This window comes from Mirounga angustirostris, unplaced genomic scaffold (assembly GCF_029215605.1).
Source record: "Mirounga angustirostris isolate CCGP_5_RB_7025 unplaced genomic scaffold, mMirAng1.0.hap1 SCAF_7, whole genome shotgun sequence".
NCBI lineage: Eukaryota > Metazoa > Chordata > Mammalia > Carnivora > Phocidae > Mirounga > Mirounga angustirostris.
The window spans coordinates 3,750,796-3,778,639 of record NW_026991715.1 but is presented as its reverse complement, the minus strand read 5'-3'; the positions used below and the strand labels follow the sequence as shown (position 1 = coordinate 3,778,639).

Genomic DNA, 27,844 nt, shown 5'->3' with positions numbered 1-27,844 from the left:
AAGGGAAATTAAATAAAACTAAGGCATATATTATATAATTACACATGCTATTTGGGTGTTTAAACATAAAATAAAATATGTGCACATATGTATATATTTTGATTTTATATATATATATATAGTGCAAATATATTTTAGTATATATTATAGGCATTATATAATGCATATGTAACGTATAAAATAATGCATATAATGTATATTACTGCATACACTATAGAAATTTATAGAATAATATATCAATAATATACTACAAATATTTGCAATGCGTTACATATTATACATGTATATTTGCAGCATATGTAATTTATATATATGAAAGTAATTTTAAGACTATCATTATTTACATAAACCTCTAGCAAGATAAAGCAGAATGAGAGAAAGCAAGAGAGAAGTTACCAAAAAAAATTACCTTAGGAATTAACACAAAAAATAAAGGCTGTCTGGGCCCAGAGTGTTTGCTTGAATATGTTCACCCGTCTCACCCAAGTGCCATCCCAATCTCCACTCCCACATACATCATGCCCTGGCTCCCTACCCCATCCTTTTCACAAGCCCATCTCCAGCAAAGACCTGGGGCTCTGGCCATTACTTGCACTGTGAGATGCTGGTCCTTGTCCTGAATATTTGAGGAGTAAGAATCTTTATCTGTGTCTTGAGGCAGGTGGTGAATATCACCTTCTGAGATGTCAGAAATTACCTCCATAAACCAGATTTAAGAAACAATGAAGTTACTTGTTCCATAATTTCTTACAAACATTGGTAATCTTCCTGTGTGACCACATGAAATGTTTTCTCTGTCTTGGATACTAATCAGTGTTGGAATTTGATATGTGCAAATGTAAAAGGTAGATTCAAAAAGTTATTCGTAAATTTCATCCTGCTCCAAGAATATTTTAGTGGAAATTTTGTTGAAGTAGAAATAGCTTTTCTGAGTTTCACAGAGAAAGGAAGATGCTTATTTTAATTCATCAAGGTTATTATTTGTGGAAATAGATAACACTCACCAAATGAGCACAAGCAAAATCTACTTATTAAGAACTTGTTTTAGCAAGGGAGTCAAAAACTATCACTTCTATGTGGCAAGTTATTAAGGTTAGATAGAGAAGTGGGGAAACTTTAAAAAAGAAAAAAAAAGGGAACAAGAAAGAGCTTCAAGCATGCCCTGATTGGAAACTATTGCCATGAGGAAGTTGAGGTAAGCAAGGGGTACATATTTGCCTTTTTCTGGTTAGTCCAAAACTGGAAGCACAAAAAAAAAAAAAAAAATTCAAGGAGCTATCAATTATTAATGAAGTTCACAGTTGGCTCTGATTTTTACTGGGTTTATTGTTTGGCTTCCTGGGTTCTTACTAGAGATAGTTTGGTCTGACTTCCTATTAGTCTGACTTACAGCAGTCTGGCTTTGAGGGCCAGATTCTGTAGACTGTGGATCACAGTTCTGTTTCTAAACATGGTCTGGTTTTTGACTATATATTCTGTACCTCATATTTTTTTTATTTAAATTTCATACTTTGATGGAGTTGCTCATAAATATATCACATATTCAAAATAAGAATGTTTGATATGTTTAAAAATATTTAATTATATTATTTTTACAAAAAATATATATGATGGTTAAAGAACAACAAATGTTCATGGAAATTTAACTAATTAAATAAAATATATATGACTACAAAGTGAAAATCAAAACTCATCAGACAACTACAAAAGTTATGACAGTAAGTTTGAAAATACGCTCTTTTGCAAAAAAACAATTTGTATTCAACTCAATAAGAAAAAGAAAATATGAATAAACCATAGTAATTAAAGAAAAGAATTGATAATGGAAACTATCCACAGTGTGAATCAATAACTCTGTGAGTTGACTGAAACTTTTACTAAATTACTGAGGAGACTGATATGGCTTGTGACCCAAAAAAGTTTTTTTTTTGTTTGTTTGTTTGTTTTATCATTGTTATTTTTAATTTGACTTCCAGTTCCTTCATATATTATGTATCAAATTCAAAAATCAAAGCCAGCATGGATTGTTGTTCCTAAGGTTATAGGATAATTATGAAAATATACACCAACAAAAGTCAAAACTCTGACTCTTAAGTCTTTTCAATGATCTCAAAAGTGTGGGTAACAATCACTTAGAAGTTCTGATGCCATAGGCCAAGGTGATAATATTTTGAATATGCTTTTTTCCCCTTGCTTTTATAAACCCTTTACCAAGGTCTCTGTACCATCACTCATATTAGTTTGTGATCAGTAAGAAGTACAATGATCCTAAGTCCTGGAGGTACATAAGCCTCTGGCTATCTAGTACCAAATATATCACTTGGGTGTATAAAATGCTTATTGTGCACACATCTAAACAGCTAATTTAATATAAAATTTTATCTTAAAATATAAAAGTTATCACAGGAATGAATCCCTTGGTGATTGTTTAAAACTTTAAATAAGTCTTCCTTCTATTTCTGCTCTACCTAAACATTACCATGAAAAAAATGTATGAAAACAGTTAAATTTTTCTCTCAAATATGGACATATAAAAGGGAAGAAGGGGCAGAGGAAGAGGAAGAGGAAGAAAAGGAATCTTCAGACTCTGCACTGAGCATGGAGTCCATCATGGGGCTCGATCTCATGACCCTAAAATCATGACCTGAGCCAAAATCAAGAGCTGGACACTTACCTGACTGAGCCACCAAAGTACCCCTAAATTTTTATTTTTAAAACATGAGTATTCTACATATCAAATAGAATATTAAAGAAAAACTTGTTAGAAATACTATGGTGTTATATGCAACCGATGAATACCACATTCTACCCCTGAAACATAAAAACAAACAAGCAAATACTGTGGTGGACAATACTACATTAACATTTCATTAAGTTCTATTTCTCTCATGAGACTTAATAGTGTGTGAGTATGCTACATACTTAACATATTCTTCTATAGCCTCAGTAAAAAAATGTAAAAACGGGTCTAAGAAAATTTATTTTGAGAAAGATTTTTATGAGAGAAACTCTTCTTTAATCTCTATTAGGTTAAGAGATCTTTCTGAAATAATGTCAAATGATGTCTTATTATATTTGATAGAAAATGTCAACTAACTCAAGCATATAATAAATAAATAGAAATTTATATAAACATTATACTTGTTCACTGAATACCTTCCTAAATATGTAAACAATTTTTGCCTTTTACACCCATTGATAATAAGTTTTAATTTAGTAATAAGAAAGAATATATAAACATAATTACATACATAAAGATATACATAAAGATGTGCATAATTATACAGTATTAAATTATGAATAATATTGTCTACCATATATGTATTTAATTAATGCAATATAATTATATATATAATACTTTGTAGTACATAACATTATATTTTAGTATATAATACTGTGTATTATTCTGTAATGTATCTTCTATAATATATATTATATTTATATAATAATTACATATGTTTGCATGGTGATATGCTTATTTCTGATGTGTGAAATATCATCTGGATAGCAGTTCTTTTTGCTTCCATTTTCCTGTAACAGTTAAATTTTTAAAAAAATATTTTATCTATTGATTTGACAGAAAGAGAGCACAAGCAGGGGAAGTGGCAGAGGGAGAGGGAGAAGCAAGCTCCCCGCTGAGCAGGCAGCCCAAGGTGGAGTTGGATCCGGATCCTGGAACCATGACCTGAGCCGAAGACAAATGCTTAACTGACTGAGCCATCCAGGCATCCTTAATTTTTTTTAAAACAAGAATTACATATCTTTAGGGCACCTGGGTGGCTCAGATGGTTAAGCGACTGCCTTCGGCTCAGGTCATGATCTCAGGGTCCTGGGATCGAGTCCCACATCAGGCTCCCTGCTCCTCGGGAGCCTGCTTCTCCCTCTGCCTTTCTCTCTCGCTCTGTCTCTCATGAATAAAAAAAAAAAAAAAGAATTACATATCTTTAGCAACATGGTGGACAAGGAAATTACAGGCTACCCTCATTACTTCACAGAAACATCAAGTGAATCACTACACACTGAATAAAATAGCCTTTAGAGAGCTCTGGACACCAGTTAACTATCTGTAGACACCACTCAAGAAATGGTCAATCAAGAAACAAAGAAACTAAAAACAGTGAGAAATGGGGGCATAATTTGCATCTCAAGTTAGAATCCACAAAATGAACTTGGAGACACCACAGCCTCTGAAAATTGAGGGGGAGGGGCGGGACAGCTGATCAGTGGACACCTAGGGGTAAAAGATACTGGGCAGTTAAACATAATAGAACATTTGGGGCACTGTGAAGAAGCAGAGTTGACAGCCAAAGAAAAATCAAGACATATAAGATCAGCCAATACTGGAGAATTTGGAAAAAGTCATATGCCCAAGCCTAGGAGAGATGCATACCCAGAAAAGGCCTAAATAGCTATCTTAAATCTTCACATTGGGCTGAATAGTGAAGGTCTTCCCACACACAGAGCCTGTCTGTGAAGATTGAGAGAAGAGGTTCTTTTTTTCAAATTTCCAATTAAAAAAAAAAAAAATCACAAGGCATACAGAGAAGTGTGGTCTATTCAAATAAATAGAACAAGTCTCTCAAAACTAACCCTACAGAAACAGTCTTATTAAAGAAAACACTTTAAAATAGTAATTTTAAATCTGCTAACAGAGCTAAGGGGAAAGATCAGCAAAAACTTAAGGAAATGAGAAAAAATGACATATGAACATGTAAAGAACATGAAGAATATATCAAGAAAAGATAGATTTTATAAAAAAGGAATAAAACAGAAATTCTGTAGATGAAATATACAAAAACTGAGTTCAAACATTCACTAGAAGGGTTCAAGTGCAGACTTGAAAGGCAGAAGAAATAATCAGCAAATTTGAAGACAAGTCAAGTCTTAGGGGATAAAAACATGAAGAAAAGTGAACAGTGCCTAAAGGACTTACTTATATCATCAATCAGTCCAGTATATACTTCACAGGAATCTCAAGGGAGTGAAAAAGGGGTAGAGAGCTTATTTAAATCAATAGCAGCCAAAACTTTCCCATATTTGAACAAGGACTTGGTATACAAATGAAGAAACTCAGTGAACTCCAAGTAATACAAACCCAAGAAAATATATAGAAAGACACTTATAACCATACTAATGCAAGTCAAGGAGAAAATCTCAAAAGCAACCAAAGAAAACAAACTCATCATGTACAAGGGAATCTGAAAAAAGATTATCAGTCAATTTCCTAGCAGAAATTAACAGCCCAAAAGATAATATGACACTGTATCCAAGGCACTGAGAGAGAAAAATTGTCAAGTATGAATTTTACTATACATGACAAAATTGTCTTTTAAAATAAGGGAGAAATTTAGACATTCCCAGGTAAACAAAGGTAGAGGGAGTCCACTACCATAGACATGCCCTATAAAAAAACATGCTAGATGATAATTCAAAATCCAAGTTCTTTGAAGTCTGCAGTTACCATAAGTAAGTGCATAAGGTTTAATCTAGGGAATCATAGGTGACCCCTGTAACCACTTCTTTGCCACTATTAAGCATGAGATATTTGCCAGCTGCCATGTTAACTCAGCTGTGAGATAGCCATAAACTCATTTGGTTCCAGGCCTGAGTACATCTCCAGACAGGGGACCTCCAAGGACAGTGCCTAGCATTCAGGAGCTGTGATCGCTGGCTGATGGCTTGATGGACTGGCAAGCACACAGGGGAAAAGGAAAAGTAGTTTGCACTGTAATGTCCATCCACTAAAACCTTATTTTGTCTGGAGAGCCAGTGGTGTTGCTGGGAGGCAGGACTTCTGGAAGAATGAGTGGCACAGACCCTGACAATCAGAATAGACATTGAAGGATCATGGAGCACGGTGGCAGAGACTCTAAGCAATTAGGTCATAGTCAAAAGGCAGGAATTTTAGGTATCATTTAATGTGCTATCAACTATTTACAAACTAGTATGAGAATTTTTCTGTTTTAAAAACTGGGTTACTCACACTAGTGCATACTAGTTGAGTATAAATGTTATCCCCAGTAAATTCCAACTCCTCAAATAAGCGAGCAAGATTGAAGATTAAAAATGCTTTTGATGAATGCACAAATGAAGTAAAAAGATGAAAGATAATTAGATATTACATATAAAAGTAGCAGTGATGAATTATTTTATTGATTAGAGGTGGAAAAATAAACTGCAAGGGGGACTTGCACATCAAACATGTCAAAAGGAAGAATAAAGTAGAAAAACTAAATAATGTAATTGCATTTTTATTCTCCTTTGAGACTTAGTCTTCCAGAAAATACTTTGTGAGGGTGTCTATTTAAATCCTGTATTTTCCAGAAGCATAGTTCAAAAACCACAAACTTGAAGTTTCACTAAAGGAAAAAAATATCCCTGTTAATGTTACATTTGGATGTTATGCAATAATTGGGATTTAATTTGGTTCAAATTCTTGGATTTCCTCAAAAGGCATACATACTAGTTACCAACAAAAGGAAGATAATTTTGAATTCAGATTTACTGATTTATTTAGTACAATGAACGTTTTAACAATTAGATAAAACTTTAAACTTGAAGCTAAAGTTCATGAAAATGATTGTGTTAATCAATTTTGGTGACTGCAAAAACTACACTATCATTGAAGGTTACATTTTTTTTTTCATTTTTATTAGAGCTAACCTCTACCACACATAGAAAGGACTTAACAGAGCTACTTTAGCTGAATTTGTGCGGTGAGGTTTCCCCCTAGTGTAGAAATACTCACTCATTCAAAAAGAGCCTGTCTTTAGATGTGCCTTGCAGTGACTGATAATATCAGTTTCTGCATGAAGAACTTGAATTTTTAAGTTGGCTTCATTCAGTATCTGTGGGTAGCATGTGCCCCAATGGAAATTTAGTTGAAACAAGTAAATGTATTTCATTCTTTTTAAATAAATCCAGTTGAATCACGGATACCTGTTTTCTTCTTATGGGACACTTAGGCATATTCTATCATGGCTGTGTTATTCCAGTCCTGGAATCACAGAGGCAAGTTGAGTTCAGAGCATTTATCCCCCCACACACTTGGGCATAATTAAAACACCACACACTAATTTGATAAAAAGAAAAGAAAACAACTTTAAAGAGATGTCAGTAATTGAAATAATGAGGTAGTACCTTTTAGTCTAATACAACTTTTTGAAAATGATATATCTGAAGAATAATCATGGGGCTCGTTAAGCTAACAAGATAACTGAGAATCATTTGGAGTTCTTAGAGTTCTGTCTCCTGGGTATCCCTTCCTAGGTTAATTATGATGCATCTGACTAATATCACCAAAAAGAGCAGACATCTAATGCAAGTAGGAATCCTTTGAGAAATTGAGAGATCAAAAAGTGAATGCAGCTGTGAAACAAAGAAAATAAGAAAAACATCTCAATGCACTGTAGGAAAAATATTCCAGAAAAAAAAGAAAAAGAAAAAGAAAAAAAGAGTGGGCTAAAAGGTGTTGGAGTGATTCTAAGATGAGAGGCAGAACTTGACTCATTGCACTTCAAATATGTGAATTAGATAATTCTATTATCTTAATCACAATGTTGTCAAGAACATGATGATAAAACATCAAGAATTTAGTTTATTAGAAAGATGATTTGATTGGATAGACTCCCTTTTAAATTTATAGATTAGGGAATTCTTCCAGAATTTTTTTCTTTTATTGAAATTCAATTAACTAACATATAGTGTATTATTAGTTTCAGAGGTAGAGTTTAGTGATTCATCAGTTGCATATAATACCAAGTCCTCAATCCATCAGATGCCCTCCTTAATGCCCATCACCCGATTACCCCATTCCCCAGCCTCCTCCCCTCCATCAACCCTCAGTTTGTTTCCTATGGTTAAGAGTCCCTTATGGTTTGTCTCCTTCTCTGATTTTGTCTTTTTTTATTCTTCCCTTCCTTCCCATATGATCTTCTGTCTTGTTTCTTAAATTCCACATATGAGTGAAATCATATGATAATTCTTTCTCTGATTAACTTATTTCACTTAACATAATACCCTCTAGTTCCATCCAAATCATTGCAAATGGCTAGATTTCATTTTTTGATGGCTGAATAATATTCCATTTGTGTGTGTGTGTGTTTATCACATCTTTATCCATTCATCTGTCAATGGACATCTGGGCTCTTTCCATAGTTTGGCTATTGTGGACATTGCTCCTATAAACATTGCTATACACATTTCTTATTCTATATATTTGTCATAAATTAACTTTAAATATTATGCAATTCTTGGGGTATACATCTTAATGTAAGATGTCCAAGAACACTGCCTTGAGGATCCACTGCTTGCTATTATGTCTATTTGATAATTCAAGTTTACAGAGGAATTTTAAAGAAAAACTTTGTTATGTATTTAATTCTGTTAATTGTGTATTAATCAGAATTTTTGATATAATCTTTCATTTACTTAACTATAAAAATGACAAAATAACAGTAAATCTGTGTCACTTGTGTTTTAAGTCTTTTGCACTAAAAAAAAAAAAGTACACACATCACACCAGTCAGAATGACTAAAATTAACAAATCAGGAAACAACAAATATTGGTGAGGATGTGGAGAAAGGGGAACCCTCTTACACTGTTGGTGGGAATGCAAGCTGGTGCAGCCACTCTGGAAGATAATATGGAGGTTCCTCAAAAAGCTAAAAGTAGAGCTACCCTATGACCCAGCAATTGCACTACTAGGTTTTTACCCCAAAGTACAGTTGTAGTGAAACTAAGGGGTACCTGCACCCCGATGTTCATAGCAGCAGTGTCCACAATAGCCAAATTGAGGAAGGAGCTGAGATGTCCTTCAACAGATGATTGGATAAAGATATGGTTCAGCTATACAATGGAATATTACTCAGCCATCAGAAAGAATGAATACTTACCATTTACATAGACGTGGATGGGACTGGAGGGTATTATGCTAAGTGAAATAAGTCCGTCAAAGAAAGAAAATTACCATATGGTTTCACTCATATGAGGAATATAAGAAACAATGCAGAGGATCTTAGGAGAAGGGAGGGAAAAACAGAATGGGAAGAAATCAGAAAGGGAGAAAAACCACAAGAGAGTCTTAACTATTGGAAAGAAACTGAGGGTTGCTGGAGGGGATGTGTGTGGGGAGATAGGGTAACTGGGTGATGGGCATTAAGGAGGGCAGGTGATGTGATGAGCACTGGGTGTTATATGCAAATGATGAATTACTGAACTCTACATCTGAAACTAATTATATTCTATATATTGGCTAATTTAGTTTAAACTAAAAAAATAAGTTGTTGGAAATTTGGGGATATGATGGATAATTAATGAACTTGATTGTGATAATGGTTTCACAGGTATATGCAATCCATCAGTTGTGTACATTAAAAATCTACAGTATTTTCTGATGTCAATTATACCACAATATACCATTTGTTTGTTTGTTTTTTCAGATAATCTATATTTAAAAACTTATCTATTTAGGTGACACTTATTGCATGATCAATAAAATCATTTAAAATTACTATCAAAAATCGTAATCTCTTTACCAAAGTAAAATCTAGCAACCATGTACCTGGAGTCCATGTATCAAATCACTGTGAATTGGTGTTTGGTAGTAAGTAAAACCTTTGACAAGAAAAAAAAAAAAAGGAATATCCATATACATTTTTTTTTTTTTAAAGAAAGGTCTGTACCTGAAGGTTATGTACAGGATAATTTCCTTAATCTTTGAGATGCATGACAACTCATCATCTATAAGTCATTATTTTATGTTCCCCCATGTCCAATTATTCTTAATTAACTTTTTAACTATTTCCAGAATTGTTTCAATTTACTTCACCCTTATTATTACTGGCTTAGTTCATGCCTTCCATAATTTCTTTTATTTTAGTTTTAAGTAATCTCTACACCCAACATGGGGCTTGAACTCACAACCCCAAGATCAAGAGTTGCAGCCTCTATGAACTGAGCCACGTGGGCACCTTGTCTTCCATAATTTCTTAATTATCAAAAATCTCCTATGAATTAATTCATTAAAACATCCTAAACTGTAGATATGATATTGTCATTCTAGAAATTAAACTTCTTTGGGAGACTTTGCTAAGAGAATTTAGCCCCCCTTCATGAAATGACCTTAGAAGTATTTGGTGTCTGCTCTTAGCAATGACTAATAGATATATTCATTTTTTTTTTCCTCTCAGGAAACATTTTATTGAGTATAGACAATGTGGCAGTCATTATGCTAGACTATATGGATAAGACAGGAATGACCCCTGCATAATACTATTAATTAAATTCAAAATATAAACATATAAATAACTAAAAAATCATGTAGAGATTCAGGGTTAGCATTTACATTGAGTATTTTGGACTCCCAGAGAGTTTCACCTAAGACATTCAGGAAGGTTAAATGTGTCTGCAGAGTGCTGTTCTCAAATAAGGTTTAGAAGAATGATCCGCCCTTAATATAATCCTCCCCAGCACCCTAACTGTATCTCCTTCCTTGTGTTGTCTTTCTCCCAAGTACTTACCACCATCCAACATGATACACATTTCCTTTCTCTCCCATAGGGATATTGAAGTAATATGGGAGCAGGAACGTCTATCAATCTCATTTACTACTACATCTCTAGTTCTTAGAACATGAATGACCATATTAGTAAAGATCAGAAGACATAAAAAATATTACCTCCAAACCTGAAAATACTATAGCCACTGAGTTCCCATTAGCCTCTCTGATAATCCAAACTTCAGGGTCATGGTGCACCATATGGAGCACCAACAGTTAGCATGATGTTATTGAATATAACATAAGAACTCTCTTTATGAGAAGCATTCAAGTGTTTCAGGAGTCCATGCAGGTGGGTGTTTCAATTCACCCAGTGTGTACCAAGTATTTATTTATGGTATATATAAATAGAGATAGAAGTAGCTAACAACTTCAAATTTGTGAATGCTTCTGTACTGTCTGGAGGGCAGAAGAAGCCACATTTTATTTTATTTTTGTTTTCTTTTCTTCTCTTTCTTTTTTTTCTTACCATGAGGCAGGGTTGAAAATTTTTAATAAGTAAAAGTTCATATGGATTCTTGCATGTCACTGATGGATCAGGTGGATTTTGATGCCAGGATGGAGATTATCTCAGTTAATATAATCTGTTTTTCCTAAACAGAAAATAGTGCATAAATCCAAGATGCTATGGGTTTAACATAAATTTTTAGGCAATGTCTGAAATTTAAAGAAGAATATCAATCAGATCAGCATACCATTAATCCTACTCAGCACAGAATAAGAAATTGTAAAGTGTCTCTCACCAGACATTGATTACATGTGTGACATTGAAAACTCCCAAGGCATTTTTTGATGTTGTATAAGAATCTCTGCCACTTACAGATGCATATGATATACAACTATCTCTCCCCCAGGGTCCCAAAAATAAAATTACAGAAATAAGCCTGGGTCATGGTTGATATTTTGGACTCTGTACATTCCCTCAACCAACCCTCAACAGAATGACTAGGAGAAGGAACTCCCAACAACAACAACAACAAAACCAGAGACAATGGCCTCTCCTGCAGACATAATTGATATGGATATTAGAAGATGTCAGAGATGGACTTCAGGGTAACAATTATGAAGTCAAAAGCTAGGTTTCAGAAAACCATTAATGACAATATCGAATCTTTAAGGACAGAAAGGATAGTTAATCTTGCCAATCTTAAAAATGCTCTGAATGGGATGCAGTCTAAACTGGGTACTCTTAACAGCTAGGGCAAATAAGGCAGAAGGACAAAATTAGTGATCTAGAAGATAAACTGATAGAAAGGAAGGAACAGGAGGAAGTCGGAGACAAACAGCTTAAAATCCGTGAGAACAGACTTAGAGAAATCAATGATGCCATGAAACTTTCTTTCTTTTTTAAAAATTTTTTTTAAAGATTTTATTTATTTATTTGACAGAGAGAGAGATAGCGAGAGCAGGAACACAAGCAGGGGGAGTGGGAGAGGGAGAAGCAAACTGAAAGTGAGGGGATGGAGAACAATTTTTCAGCCAACGGACCTCAAAAGAAAGTTGGGGTAGTAATTCTTATATGAGACAAATTAGAATTTAAACCAAAGACTGTATTAAGAGATGCACAGGGACACTATATCATTCTTAAAGGCTCTACCCAACAAAAAAATCTAATTACTGTATATATCTATGCCCCCCAAATAGGAGTAGCCAACTACATAAGCCAGCTGTTGACCAAAATAAAGAATTACAGACCAATATCTCACCACTTAGATTTGGTGTTGCCAAGTCATGTCCTTGTCCCTTCCCAGTTTATAATTTTAATTCCTTACTACCAGACCTAGAACACATTCTCAATTCCAATATCCACTGCCCCTAACACACACACACACACACACACACACACACACAACACGAGGAGTGTATGGGGAGAGGCTTTGATTTTTTGGAGTTAAGGGTAAGGTGCCTAGGATTCTCTGGGTTTACTATTTATTAGAAAATTTAAAACATGAGTGGAAAGTAGGATAAGTGAAATGTGGAGTCACTCAAGTGACCAGTTGTCTAGGTTACTCAGAGCTTTCTAAATGGGGGACTTCAAGGAGTAGTCTTGTTCCTTTTATAGTTGTTTAGCTAGTGGCTGTGTCAGGAGCTGGCAATATATTTATTCAAGATGGGTGTCTTCTGAATAGTTGCTTTGGCAATGGAATAAAGATAAAAGAGCAGGGAGCCCGATGTGGGGCTCGATCCCAGAACCCTGGGATCATGACCTGAGCCGAAGGCAGACGCTTAACCATCTGAGCCACCCAGGCGCCCCGTGGATTTTTCTACTTTTTTGAGAAAGGCTTGGATGGCTATGTATTTCCCCCTTAGGATCACCTTTGCATTGTCCCATAGGTTTTGGACTGAAGTGTTTTCATTCTCATTGGTTTCCATGAATAGTTTGTTTTTCTTTAATTTCCTGGTTGACCCAATCATTCTTTAGCAGCAAGGTCTTTAACTTGCAAGTGTTTGAATTCCTTCCAAATCTTTTCTTGTGATTGAGTTCTAGTTTCAAGGCATTGTGGTCTGATAACAAGCAGAAAATAATCTCAGTCTTTTGGTATTGGCTGAGACCTGATTTGTGACCCAGTATGTGGTTTATTGTGGAGAAATTTCCATGTGCATTTGAGAAGAATGAGTATTCTGTTGTTTTAGGTTGGAATATGAAGTCCATCTGGTCCAATGTGTCATTCAATGCTCTTGTTTCTTTGCTAATCTTCTGTCTAGATGATCTGTCCATTGCTGAGAGTGGAGTGTTAAAATCTCCTACTATTAATGTATTATTATCAATATGATTCTTTATTTGGCAATGGAAAGTTTAATGTTGGGCACTTAACACCGCATTCCCTTTCTTTCTAACATTTAAGGTCTCAAAGTTATTGTAAATGTTACATGAAATAATGTGTGTAAAGCCACTTCATAGAGCACAACACATTAATGAATTAATAATTAATAAGAGTTGATTTCTGGGTTTTTTTTTTCCCAGCTTTCTAACATTGAAGTGTTTTCTAGAAGTCCGAGGACCTCCTACAAGAGATGTGCTAAAAGAACTGATGTTTAAAATAATTTCACAGAAACTGTTAAATTGGTCACATTATGTGAAACCTGAGGCATAAATTGTCACTAAATGTTGATGTAAATGAGTCTACATTATATTGTATCTTACAATTGATAATGTAGAGTTTTTCTCCTGTGTTTGAAAAAATTATGTACATGTACACTATATATATAAAGGTTATTTAAATGTATGCCATTCAAGTTGATGTTGGAGTTGGGTTAAACAGGTCATGGGGATTAAGGAATGCACTTGTCATGATGAACACAAGGTGGTTATGGAACTGTGGAATTACTATATTATACACCTAAAACTAATATGACACTGTATGTTTAATACCTGGAATTAAAATATAACTTAAAATAATGAAGACCCCACAAAGACTTTCTTTGTTTTACAAAGAAAACCATTGATAATGGTTTTACAAAGAAAACCATTGATAATGGTTTACATTATCAATATTTATGAACTTAAAATTGAAACTGACTAATATTAAAGAGAAAATAATAAAGAAAAAAATTTAAAATATTAAAGAGGGGGTGGAGCAAGATGGCAGAGGAGTAGGAGACCTGGATTTTGTCTCCTCTCAGGAATTCAGCTGGATAGGGATCAAACCATTCTGAACACCTACAAACTCAACAGGAGATTGAAGAAAAGAATACCAACAACTCTCTGAACAGAAAACCGACCACTTTCTGGAAGGTAGGACGTGCGGAGAAATGAATTTGAGGCGATATTCGGGAGGATAGACGGCGGGGGAGGGGCCACCGTCGGCCGCTTCTGGCAAGTGATAGAGCCACGGAGCACAAAACCGGAACTTTTAGAAGTCTGCTCCGCTGAGGGATGTCACTCTGGTGGCTAAGCGGGGGGTGGACCCTCCGGGAGAGTGTGGTCTCAGGACCCTCGGGGTCACAGAAAGACTGGGGGTGCCTGAGTGTGGCAGAGATCCCAGGTAATGGAGCAGGGAAGCCGGCTGCAGAGGCAGAGCCCAGGCACGGGTTCTCAGCTCGGGGTTGCCATAAACCGTGATCCGCGGCACATTCGGGCCACTGCACCTCCAGCAGGGACCCAACAAGCAGCAGATCCGGGGACTCACCTTCTTCCCCCCGGGGAGGAGCCACGCAGGAGTGCACCGCAGGGATCTGCTGGGTTTGGAGACTCCACCTGGGGTCGGGTGCTGGAGATAGAAACGCTCGGTCACAGGCCGGGTGAGCACGGAGTGCAGCCGGAGACCCAGGAGCCAGGAGTGACTGACTGCTTTTCTCTGGGTTCAATGAGAAGTGGGGCCTCGAGTTCTTGGCTCCTCCAGGGCAGAGATTGGGAGGCCGCCATTTTCACTCTCCGCTTCCAAAGCTGTACGGAAAGCTTGCAAGGAATAAAAGCTCTGGAGAGCAACCCGAGCAGAGTGCTTAGCCCCAACCGGGCAAGGGCGGAGCAATTCCGCCTCTGGCAAAGACATTTGGAAACCACGGCAACAAGCCCCTCCCCCAGAAGATCAGAGAGAACAGCCAGCCAAGAACAAGTTTACTGATCAATAAAAACGGCAGAACTCCAGCGCTAGGGGAATACTGCACATAGAATCCATGGCTTTTTTACCATGATTCTTCAGTCGTTCAAAGTTAATTTTTTTTAACTGTCTTTTATTCTTTTTTTCTCTCTTTTTTTTTAATTTTTCTTTTTCTCTTTTTCAACCAAAATCTTATCAATCCCTTTTTTAAAAAGCATTTTTATTTTTCATTTTTAGAGTCATATTCTATCCCTTCATAGTAGTTACCCATATTTTTGGCATATATATATATAAGTTGTTCTCTCTTTAAAATTTTGAGATAGTTTCTTCTAACAGATTAAAATATACCCTAAATCTCTAGGATATGGTGTTTTCCACTCCCCTGCCTGATCATTCTCTCCCTTTTTTTCTTTTTTTAAATTCTCTTCTTTCTTTTTTCAAACTACTTCTTATTAATTCCTTTTATAAAATTTTTTATAATTTCCATTTTTAGAGTCATATTCCATCCCTTCATCATATCAACCCTTATTTTTGTACATATATAATTTTTTCTTTCTTTAAAATTTTGGGAGGCTCTTTCTTCTAACAGACCAAAATACACCCCAAATCTAGTGTGTGACACTGACCTATATACCAGCCAGATCATATTTGATCACATTCTGGTTTTTTTTTTGTTCTTGTTGTTTTGTTTGTTTTTGTTTGTTTTTATCTTTATCTTTTTCTTTTTTTTCTTTTTCTTTTTTCTCTCTTTCCCTTTCTTTTCCCACTACTTCAGGTCTTTTCTGATTTGTTTAGAGTATATTTTCTGGGGACGTTGTTACTCTGCTAGCATTTTGTTCTCTCATTAATCTAGTCTCCTCTGCACAAAATGACAAGACGGAAAAAATCACCTCAACAAAAGGAACAAGAGGTAGTACCGACTGCCAGGGACCTACTCAATACGGATATTAGGTACGATGTCAGATCTAGAGTTCAGAATCATGACTTTAAAGATACTAGCTGGGCTTGAGAAAAGCATGCAAGTTATTAGAAAAACCCTTTCTGGAGAAGTAAAAGAGCTAAAATCCAACCAAGTAGAAATCAAAAAGGATATTAATGAGATGCAATCAAATATAGGGGCACTAACTGCAGGATAAATGAGGCAGAAGAGAGAATCAGTGATATAGAAGACCAAATGATGGAAAATAAAGAAGCTGAGAAAAAGAGAGATAAACTACTGGATTATGAGGGCAGAATTCGAGAGATAAGTGATACCATAAGACAAAACAACATTAGAATAATTGGGATCCCAGAAGAAGAAGAAAGAGAGAGGGGGGCAGAAGGTATAATGGAGCAAATTATAGCAGAGAACTTCCCTAATTTGGGGAAGGAACAGGCATGAAAAGCCAGGAATTACAGAAAACCCCTCTCAAAATCAATAAAAATAGGTCAACACCCCGACATCTAATACTAAAACTTATGAGTCTCAGAGACAAAGAGAAAATCCTGAAAGCAGCTCGGGAGAAGAGATATGTAACCTACAATGGTAGAAACATTAGATTGGCAACAGACCTATCCACAGAGACCTGGCAGGCCAGAAAGGACTGGCAGCATATATTTAGAGCACTATATGAGAAAAATATGCAGCCAAGAATACTATATCCAGCTAGGCTGTCATTGAAAATAGAAGGAGAGAAAAAAAGCTTCCAGGACAAACAAAAACTAAAGGAATTTGCAAACACAAAACCAACCCTACAAGAAATCTTGAAAGGGGTCCTCTAAGCAAAGAGAGACCCTAAAAGCAACATAGACCAGAAAGGAACACAGACATTATACGGTAACAGTCACCTTACAGGCAATACAATGGCACTAAATTCATATCTTTCAAAAGTTACCCTGAATGTAAATGGGCTAAATGCCCCAATCAAAAGACACAGGCTATCAGATTGGATTAAAAAACAAGACCCATCGATATGCTGTCTGCAAGAGACTCATTTTAGAACCAAAGACACACCCAGATTGAAAGTAAGGGGGTGGAAAACCATTTACCATGCTAATGGACACCAAAAGAAAGCTGGGGTGACAATCCATATATCAGAAAAAATAGATTTTAAACCAAAGACTGTAATAAGAGATGAGGAAGGACACTATATCCTACTTAAAGGGTTTATCCAACAAGAAGATCTAACAATTGTAAATATCTATGCCCCTAACATGGGAGCAGCCAATTATATAAGCCAATTAATAACAAAAGCAAAGAAACACATTGACAGCAATACAATAATAGTGGGGGACTTTAACACCCCCCTCACTGAAATGGACAGATTGTCTAAGCAAAAGATCAACAAGGAAATAAAGACTTTAAATGTCACACTGGACCAAATGGACTTCACAGACATATTCAGCACATTCCATCCCAAAGCAACGAAATACACATTCTTCTCTAGGGCCCATGGAACATTCTCCAGAATAGATCACATCCTAGGTCATAAATCAGGTCTCAACCAGTACCAAAAGATTGGGATCATTCCCTGACTATTTTCAAACCACAATGCTTTGAAACTAGAACTCAATCACAAGAGGACAGTCTGAAAGAACTCAAATACATGGAGGCTAAAGAGTATCCTACTGAAGAATGAATGGGTCAACCAGGAAAGTAAAGAAGAATTAAAAAAATACATGGAAACCAATGAAAATGAAAACACAACTGTTCAAAATCTTTGGGATGCAGCAAAGGCAGTCCTAAGAGGAAAGTATACAGCAATACAAGCCTTTCTCAAGAAACAAGAAAGGTCTCAAATACAGAACCTAACCCTACACCTAAAGGAGCTGGAGAGAGAACAGCAAATAAAGCCTAAACCCAGCAGGAGAAGAGAAATAATAAAGATCAGAGCAGAAATCAATGAAATAGAAACCAAAAGAACAGTAGAATAGATCAACGAAACTAGGAGCTGGTTCTTTGAAAGAACTAACAAGATTGATAAACCCCTGGTCAGACTTATCAAAAAGAAAAGAGAAATGACCCAAATCAACAAAATCATGAATGAAAGAGGAGAGATCACAACCAACACCAAAGAAATACAAACAATTCTAAGAACATATTATGAGCAACTCTATGCCAGCAAATTAGATAACCTGGAAGAAATGGATGCATTCCTAGAGATGTATCAACTACCAAAACTGAACCAGGAAGAAATAGAAAACCTGAACAGACCTATAACCACTAAGGAAATTGAAGCAGTCAACAAAAATCTCCCAAAAAACAAAAGCCCAGGGCCCGATGGCTTCCCCGGGAAAGTCTACCAAACATTGTAAGAAGAACTAATACCTATTCTTCTGAAACTGTTCCAAAAAATAGAAATGGAAGGAAAACTTCCAAACTCATTTTATGAGGCCAGCATTACCTTGATCCCAAAACCAGACAAAGACCCATCAAAAAGGAGAATTAAGACCAATATCCCTGATGAACGTAGATGCAAAAATTCTCACCAAAATACTAGCCAATAGGATCCAACAGTACATTCAAAGGATTATTCACCACCACCAAGTGGGATTTATCCAAGGGCTGTAAGGTTGGTTCAACATCCACAAATCAATCATTGTGATACAATACATTAACAAAAGAAAGAACAAGAATCATATGATCCTCTCAATAGATGCAGAAAAAGCATTTGACAATGTACAGCATCCTTTCTTGATCAAAACTCTTCAGAGTATAGGCATAGAGGATACATACCTCAATATCATGAAAGCCATCTATGAAAAACCTACAGCGAATATCATTCTCAATGGGGAAAAACTGAGAGCTGTCCCCCTAAGGTCAGGAATGCGGCAGGGATGTCCACTATCACCACAGCTATTCAACATAGTATTGGAAGTCCTAGCCACAGGAATCAGACAACAAAAAGAAATCAAAGGCATCCAAATCAGCAAAGAAGAAGTCAAACTCTCACTCTTTGCAGATGATATGATACTTTATGTGGAAAACCCAAAAGACTCCACCCCAAAACTGCTAGAACTCATACAGGAATTCAGTCAAGTGGCAGGATATAAAATCAATGCACAGAAATCAGTGGCATTCCTATACACCAACAACAAGACAGAAGAAAGAGAAATTAAGGAGTCGATCCCATTTACATTTGCACCCAAAACCATAAGATACCTAGGAATCAATCTAACCAAAGAGACAAAGGATCTGTACTCAGAAAACTCTAAAATACTCATGAAAAAAAAGGAGGAAGACACAAAGAAATGGAAAAACATTCCATGCTCATGGGTTGGAAGAACAAATATTGTGAAGATGTCAATGCTACCTAGAGCAATCTACACATTCAATGCAATCCCCATCAAAATACCATCCACTTGTTTCAAAGAAATGGAAAAAATAGTCCTAAAATTTGTATGGAACCAGAAAAGACCCCGCATAGCCAGAGGAATGTTGAAAAAGAAAAGCAAAGCCGGTGGTATCACAATTCCGGACTTCCAGCTCTATTACAAAGCTGTCATCATCAAGACAGTATGGTACTGGCACAAAAACAGACACATAGATCAATGGAACAGAATAGAGAGACCAGAAATGGACCCTCAACTCTATGGTCAACTCATCTTTGACAAAGCAGGAAAGAATGTCCAATGGAAAAAAAGACAGTCTCTTCAACAAATGGTGTTGGGAAAATTGGACAGCCACGTGCAGACAAATGAAACTGGACCATTTCCTTACACCACACACAAAAATAGACTCCAAATGGTTGAAAGACCTCAATGTGAGACAGGAGTCCATCAAAATCCTAAAGGAGAACACAGGCAGCAACCTCTTGGACCTCAGCTGCAGCAACTTCTTCCTAGAAACATCGCCAAAGGCAAGGGAAGCAAGGGCAAAAATGAACTATTGGGACTTCATCAGGATAAAAAGCTTTTGCAAAGCAAGGAAACAGTCAACAAAACCAAAAGACAACCGACAGAATGGGAGAAGATATATGCAAATGACATATCAGATAAAGGGCTAGTATCCAAAATCTATAAAGAACTCATCCAACTCAACACCCAAAGAACAAAGAATCTAATCAAGAAATGGGCAGAAGACAGGAACAGACATTTTTCCAAAGAAGACATCCAAATTGCCAACAGGCACATGAAAAAGTGCTCAATATCACTCGGCATCAGGGAAATCCAAATCAAAACCTCAATGAGATACCACCTCACACCAGTCAGAATGGCTAAAATGAACAAGTCAGGAAATGACAGATGTTGGCGGGGATGCGGAGAAAGGGGAACCCTCCTACACCGTTGGTGGGAATGCAAGCTGGTGCATCCACTCTGGAAAACAGTATGGAGGGTCCTCAAAAAGTTGAAAATAGAGCTACCATATGATCCAGGAATTGCACTACTGGGTATTTACCCCAAAGATACAAAAGTAGGGACCCGAAAGTGTATGCGCACCCCGATGTTTATAGCAGCAATATCCACAGTAGCCAAACTGTGGAAAGAGCCAAGATGTCCATCATCAGATGAATGGGTAAAGAAGTTGTGGTATATATATATACAATGGAATATTATGCAGCCATCAAAAGGAATGAGATCTTGCCATTTGCAACAATGTGGATGGAACTGGAGGGTATTATGTTGAGCGAAATAAGTCAAACAGAGAAAGACTTGTATCATATGACCTCACTGATATGAGGAATTCTTAATCTCAGGAAACAAACTGAGGGTTGCTGGAGTGGGGGGTGGGGTGGGAGGGATGGGGTGACTGGGTGATAGACACTGGGGAGGGTATGTGCTCTGGTAAGCGCTGTGAATGGTGCAAGACTGTTGAATCTCAGATCTGTACCTCTGAAACAAATAAGGCAATATATGTTAAGAAAAAAAAAAAAAAGAAGAAGAAGAAGAAGGTAGCAGGAGGGGAAGAATGAAGGGGGGGAAATCGGAGGGGTAGACAAACCATGAGAGATGATGGACTCTGAAAAACAAACTGAGGGTTCTAGAGGGGAGGGGGGTGGGATGATGGGTTAGCCTGGTGATGGGTATTGAGGAAGGCACATTCTGTATGGAGCACTGGGTGTTATGCACAAACAATGAATCATGGAACACTACATCTAAAACTAATGATGTAATGTATGGGGATTAACAAAGAATAAAAAAAAATTAAAAATCTGACGGCAAAAAAAAAAAAAACTATGGAAATTGTAGCTGAGAATTGGCAAACCAAGGCTCTTTGAAAGCTTCATGTAATAATAGTATTTCAATATTTTGAGGACATTTGTTACCATTTTCATGTGAAACCTTATGGATCCATACAAAGGTCTGCACAGAGCACCAAGGGGCAGATGCTGATAATAAAATCAAGAACCTTTCCCCGCACCTTGAAGGGTTTGAGGGCTCTTTTGTAAAGCCCACACAATCCCAGAGTGTGAAGTTAAATTAGCAATAATGTTTAAATTATGCAGGCTCCCAGCTGTGCTGTGATGTTTGCACACTTTCTAGGAAGTGACTAGTTATAATTAGTGCTTAAATACAAAAGACATACCATCATTAAAAGAAAAGGAGAAAATAAATCTTATGTGTTTAAAAAAATATATATTAAAGAAAACAATTCACAAAAAAGATAGAATTCATTAGAAGAAGAATCTGGAATTTTGTATAGCCTCCAGTGTGCTGACCTCAAGGGAGAAAATAGTGTTTTGGTTCAAGGCTTGTCTCTTTGTATTATACAAGTAAATGTATTTTAAGAAGTAAGTACTCCCACAGTAATACACTATAATTCTCTGTAGAGAGATGCATGCTTATCTATATCTCATCATTCCCTCCTTTTTCACCCTCAATGAGGAATCTCAATGAGTGCACAGGCCCAATGGATATATAGTGGGGAGGAAAATTTTGATTGGTAAAAGGTCTCAAAGAAGAAGGTATGTGTTGATAGTTTTTAAAAATTTTTGCAGACATATCTAATGTGTTGATTCCCTAAATTTTAACACACAAAACATTTTTAAATTAATCTGTTAAATATTTCAATATCAGAGTAAATTTTTAATAAATCCTGCTTAAGAAAAAAATTCTGGAATTAACATTATGTTCTATAGAAGAATATAAAAGTGTCTTCCAAAAAACCCCATACTTCCTTGGCTTAAAATGGAGTAAGCACAATCATATGTGTGTTTTTTTTCCCAGAACTTTTCATTTATTTTTGTTCTCATAGGCATCATTTCACACAAATTATACACAATTTATATGTGCATATGTTATATATTAAGTATATATACTACACAGAGTCATGTAGTGTGTGTGTGTGTGTGTGTGTGTGTGTATATTATAGGATATACTATCCTACTAAGGATTCAACAAAATAAATCAAAATTCTGCCCTCAAGATATCACTGGCCACAATAAAACAGGCAACAACAACAACAACAACAACAACAAATTGCTATGCTTGGTGTAAAAGGGATAAATATGCGATTGAGGAAAATGGCATAGCTGACCCTGCTTGCAGTGAAGGAAAGCCATCTCTGAAAGGATATGCCTTATTCAAAGGAATGCATATATGGGAATTTATAACATTTCTTCTTAGTACAGGTTTTATCATGACATGCCTCAGATTGGGTAAAAGGGATGCAAGAAAATTAAGCGAATTATAGAGGATTCAGAGCAGATAAATTTCCAAGGTTTAACTGTGGCTCATAATGAAGTTGGAATTCAAAAGTGGCAGATACAAATGCACAGCACTGTGTTCTTTAGTATTGATTAACTGTATTTGTGTAGAAATGAAATGGTGCTCATTGGGTTCACCTTTAGGTGAGAATTTGAAGAGTACTAAGGGGCTGCAAGCACCAAGATACTTTATGAAAAAAATAGGTGTGAATGAATACTCTTACTGCCTCTAGAGAAAGTGTGCATGAGCTGCTGTGAGGAAGGGGGCTGAAACCCCCAGCCCCAAGCACCAGGCTTCAGATGACTTTCCACAGTCGCCATAGGCTGTATCACAGGACCAGAAAGAGCCCAAAAAATGGTAGTCAGCCCAAGGAAAAATTGTCTCTTGCCAAATTTTTTACTTACAAGAAGAAAAGAAAACAAACTGAAATGAGATCTGTATCCATGGATATGGACATCAGACTGGGAGGAAAATTACTCCTTGAAAGTAAATATTTCCCCTGGGCTAGTGTACATAAACAGCATGCCTGATAAAATAAGAATTATAGGTGTAAAGTCAAATATGAATTATATGATTAATATAGACAAAGCAACATAACTGGCACAATTTGTCATTATTCACAGAATTTGCATTTTTGTTTGGGGAAAGAAGCTATTATTTCTTGAAAATAAGAAATTATTATTTCTTGAAAAAAGTTTAGAGTGGGGTGCCTGAGTGGCTGATATTAAGCGTCTGCCTTGGGCTCAGGTCATGATCCCAGGGTCCTGGGATTGAGCCCTGCATTGGGCTCCCTGCTCTGCGGGAAGCCTGCTTATCCCTCTCCCACTCCCCCTGTTTGTGTTCCCTCTCGTTATGTCTCTCTCCATCAGTTAAATTAATAAAGTCTTTAAAAAAAAGAAAGAAAAATTTAGACTATTATGCCCAGCACATCTATGTGAATATACAGACAATATCATAAGCACAAGATGTAACTGGCAAGGAAAAGTAATTTACATGGTACTCTATTTCACACACACACACACACACACACACACACACACACACACCCCTTTGTGGGTGAGATATTTAACTTTTCTGGTCTCCACAATTTAATATTTTCCTTTTCTAGATTTGTTGAGAAGATGGAAACAAGAAATCTAACAGTCATCAAGGAATCCATCCTTCTGGGACTTTCTGGATCAGCAGAGCAGCAATATTTCTTACTTGTGCTATTTCTCTGTATGTATTTAATGATTGTATCAGTCAACATGCTCATCATCTTGGTTGCTGGCTTTAACTCTCACCTCCATTTACCCGTGTATTTCTTCCTTAGTAACTTGGCCTTTGTTGACATCTGTTTTTCCTCCACAACTGTCCCCCAAATGACAGTGAACATCTTAACTGATACACAGACTATTTATTTTGTAGGGTGCCTCAGCCAGCTTTTCTTCTTCATTGCTTTTGTGAATATGGACAGCCTTCTTCTGTGTGTGATGGCATATGATAGGTATGTGGCAATTTGCCACCCTTTACATTATATTGCCATTATGAATCCCCACCTTTGTGTCTGGCTAGTGGCTGGGCTCTGGCTTGTCACCTATCTCCATGCCCTCTTACACACTGTTTTAATGGCACATCTGTCCTTCTGTGCTTCCAATAGCATCCACCATTTCTTTTGTGATCTCAACCCACTCCTGCAGCTCTCTTGCTCTGATATATCCCTCAATGTGATGGTTATTTTTATAGTAGGAGATCTACTTGCTCTCACTTCCCTTATCTGCATCCTCATATCTTATGGACTGATCTTCTGCACAATCCTGAAGATCACATATATTCAGGGGAAACAGAGAGCTTTCTCCACCTGTGGCTGCCACCTGTCAGTGGTGGTGTTGTTCTATGGCACAGCAAGTTCTGTCTATTTCAGTCCCTCCTCCTCTTTTCTCCCTAAAAGTGACACCATTTTAGCCCTTATGTATACACTGGGGACTCCAATGCTGAATCCTTTCATCTACAGTCTAAGGAACAGCGATATGAAAAGAACACTTCAGAAAATGCTTTGTAAAGGTGCATGCTTTCAGCAGCAGTGATGCATGCCCAAATGGCTGAATTAAACATTAGGGATATGGTAATAAAAAGTGCATTCCCAAGTGACCATAATAACAGTAATAAAAGCAACTAACTGTTAATAAATGTTCCTTTTATGCTGGAAATGGTGATAAACACTTTATATGAATTACCACATTTAGTCATCAGAGTAAACATTTAGATAAAATCGTAAACCCATTTTTCAGATAAGGAAAGTGAATCTTAGGGAAGTTGTATAGTGTACGTATTGCAACAGTTTACAAGTAAAGAATCTCTGACACCAGTAGAAATATATCCTGGTGAAAACTGTCAATCTCTGTACTAAATTTCACAAATATTATAGATTAAGATAAATGGCTCTGGACTTAATCTTTCTTAGCTCAGATTTAAATTAAATAGGCATGGACACAAATGCTAGCTTCACAGTGGGATGCCTAGTGGACTGGCTAGGCTCTTACATTCCTAGTTTTTAATGCAAAGTAAAGAATGCACATTCTCAGAGGGGTGGAGCAAGATGGCGGAGGAGTAGGAGACCTGGATTTCATCTGGTCTCAGGAATTCAGCTGGATAGGGATCAAACCATTCTGAACACCTACAAATTCGACAGGAGATCGAAGAAAAGAATAGCAACAACTCTCTGAACAGAAAAGCAACCACTTTCTGGAAGGTAGGACGTGTGGAGAAGTGAATCCGAGGTGATATTCGGGAGGATAGACCGCAAGGGAGGGGGCCTCCGTCGGACGCTACTGGCAAGTGATAGAGCCGCTGAGCACAAAATTGGAACTTTGAGAAGTCGGCTCTGCTGAGGGACGTCGCTCCAGGGGCTAAGCGGGGGGTGGAACCCTCATGGGACAGTGTGGTCTCAGGACCCTTGGGGTCACAGAAAGACCGGGGGTGCCTGAGTGCAGCAGAGATCCCAGGTATCAGAGCGGGGAAGCCGGCTGCAGAGACAGAGCTGAGGCGCAGGCTCTCAGCTCAGGGTTGCCATAAACCATGATCTGCAGCACAGTCAGGCCACTGCTCCTCCAGCAGGGACCCAACAAGCCACAGATCCAGGGAGACTCCCCTTCCTCCCCTGGGAGGTGCAGTGTGGGAGCACACCACAGGGATCTGCTGGGTTTGGAAACTCCACATGGGTTCATGAGCCAGAGATAGAAATGCTCAGTCACAGGCCGGGTGAGCATGGAGTGCGGCTGGAGACCAGGGAGACAGGAGTGATTGACTGCTTTTCTCTGGGGGCGCACTGAGGAGCAGGGCCCTGAGTTCTCGGCTCCTTGGGGGCGGGATTGGGAGGCCGCCATTTTCACTCTCCTCCTCCAAAGCTGTATGGAAATCTTGGAACAAAAGCTCCTGAGAGCAAACCCGAGCAGATTATTTAGCCCAGACCAGGCAAGGGCGGGGCAATCCCCCCTCCAGCAAAGACATTTGGGAACCACGGCAACAGGCCCCTCCCCCAGAAGATCAGCAAGAACAGCCAGCTGAGACCAAGTTTACTGATCAATGAGAATGGCAGAACTCCAGCGCTAGGGGAAAAATGCATATAGAACCCATGGTTTTTTACCATGATTCTTTAGTCTTTCAAAGTTAATTTTTTTTTAACTGTCTTTGTTTTTTTTTTTTTAATTTTTCTTTTTCCCTTTTTCAACCAACATCTTATCAATCCCCCCTTTTTTTTACAGAGTTTATTTACTTGACAGAGAGAGATACAGCAAGAGAGGAACACAAGCAGGAGGAGTGGGAGAGGGAGAAGCAGGCTTCCCGCTAATCAGGGAGCCCAATGCGGGGCTTGATCCCAGGACTCTGGGATCATGACCTGAGCTGAAGGCAGACACTTAATGACTGAGCCACCCAGGCGCCCCTCAATCCCTTTTTTAAAAAAACATTTTTATTTTTCATTTTTAGAGTCATATTCTAACCCTTCATAGTAGTTACCCTTATTTTTGGCATAGATATATAAGTTGTTCTCTCTTTAAAATTTTGAGATACAGTTTCTTCTAACAGATCAAAATATACCCTAAATCTCTAGTCTATGGCATTCTTCTAGTCTCCTGCCTGATCACATTGTCTCCTTTTTTATACTTTTTTTTAAAAATACTCTTCTTTCTTTTTTCAAACAACTTCTTACCAATTCCTTTTATAAAAATTGTTATACTTTTCATCTTTACAGTCATATTCCATCCCTTCATCATATCAAGCCTTATTTTTGTACATATATGTTTTTCTTTCTTTAAAATTTGCAGAGGCACTTTCTTCTAACAGACCAAAATACTCCAGAAATATAGTGTGTGGCACTGATCTATGCACCAGCCTGATCATATTTGATCATACTCTATTTTTTTTCTTTTGGTGGTGTTCTGTTTTTTTTTTTTTTCTTTTTATCGTTTTCTTTTTCTTTTTCTTTTACTTTTTCTTTTTTCTTTCTTTCCCTTTCTTTTCCCCCAGCTTCACGTCTTTTCTGATTGGTTTAGAGTACATTTTCTGGGGACGTTTTTACCCTGTCAGCATTTTGTTCTCTCATTAATCTAGTCTCCTCTAGACAAAATGACAAGATGGAAAGAATCACCATAAAAAAAAGAACAAGAGGTAGTACTGACTGCCAGGGACCAACTCAATATGGACATTACTATGATGTCAGATCTAGAGTTCAGAATCATCACTTTAAAGATACTAGCTGGGCTTGAAAAAATCATGGAAGTTATTAGAGAAACCCTTTCTGGAGAAATAAAAGAACTAAAATCTAACCAAGTCGAAATCAAAAAAGGATATTAATGAGGTGCAATAAAAAATGGGGGCGTGAACTACTAGGATAAATGAGGCAGAAGAGAGAATCAGTGATATAGAAGACCAAATGATGGAAAATAAAGAAGCTGAGAAAAAGAGAGATAAATAACTATTTGATCACGAGGGCAGAATTTGAGAGATAAGCGATACCATAAGACAAAACAACATTAGAATAATTGGGATCCCAGAAGAAGAAGAAAGAGAGAGAGGGGCAGAAGGTATAATGGAGCAAATTATAGCAGAGAACTTCCCTAATTTGGGGAAGGAAACAAG

The 27,844-nt window shown here is 37.1% G+C and overlaps 1 protein-coding gene across 1 annotated transcript; it reads left to right on the top strand.

The window, feature by feature from the left end:
- The first annotated feature begins 23,847 nt into the window (after positions 1 to 23,847).
- Positions 23,848 to 24,792, top strand: LOC123841860 (olfactory receptor 1C1-like). The gene has a single exon (XM_045871336.2). The coding sequence runs from the start codon at positions 23,848 to 23,850 to the stop codon at positions 24,790 to 24,792; it is 945 nt and encodes a 314-aa protein (XP_045727292.1).
- Positions 24,793 to 27,844: the final 3,052 nt, after the last annotated feature.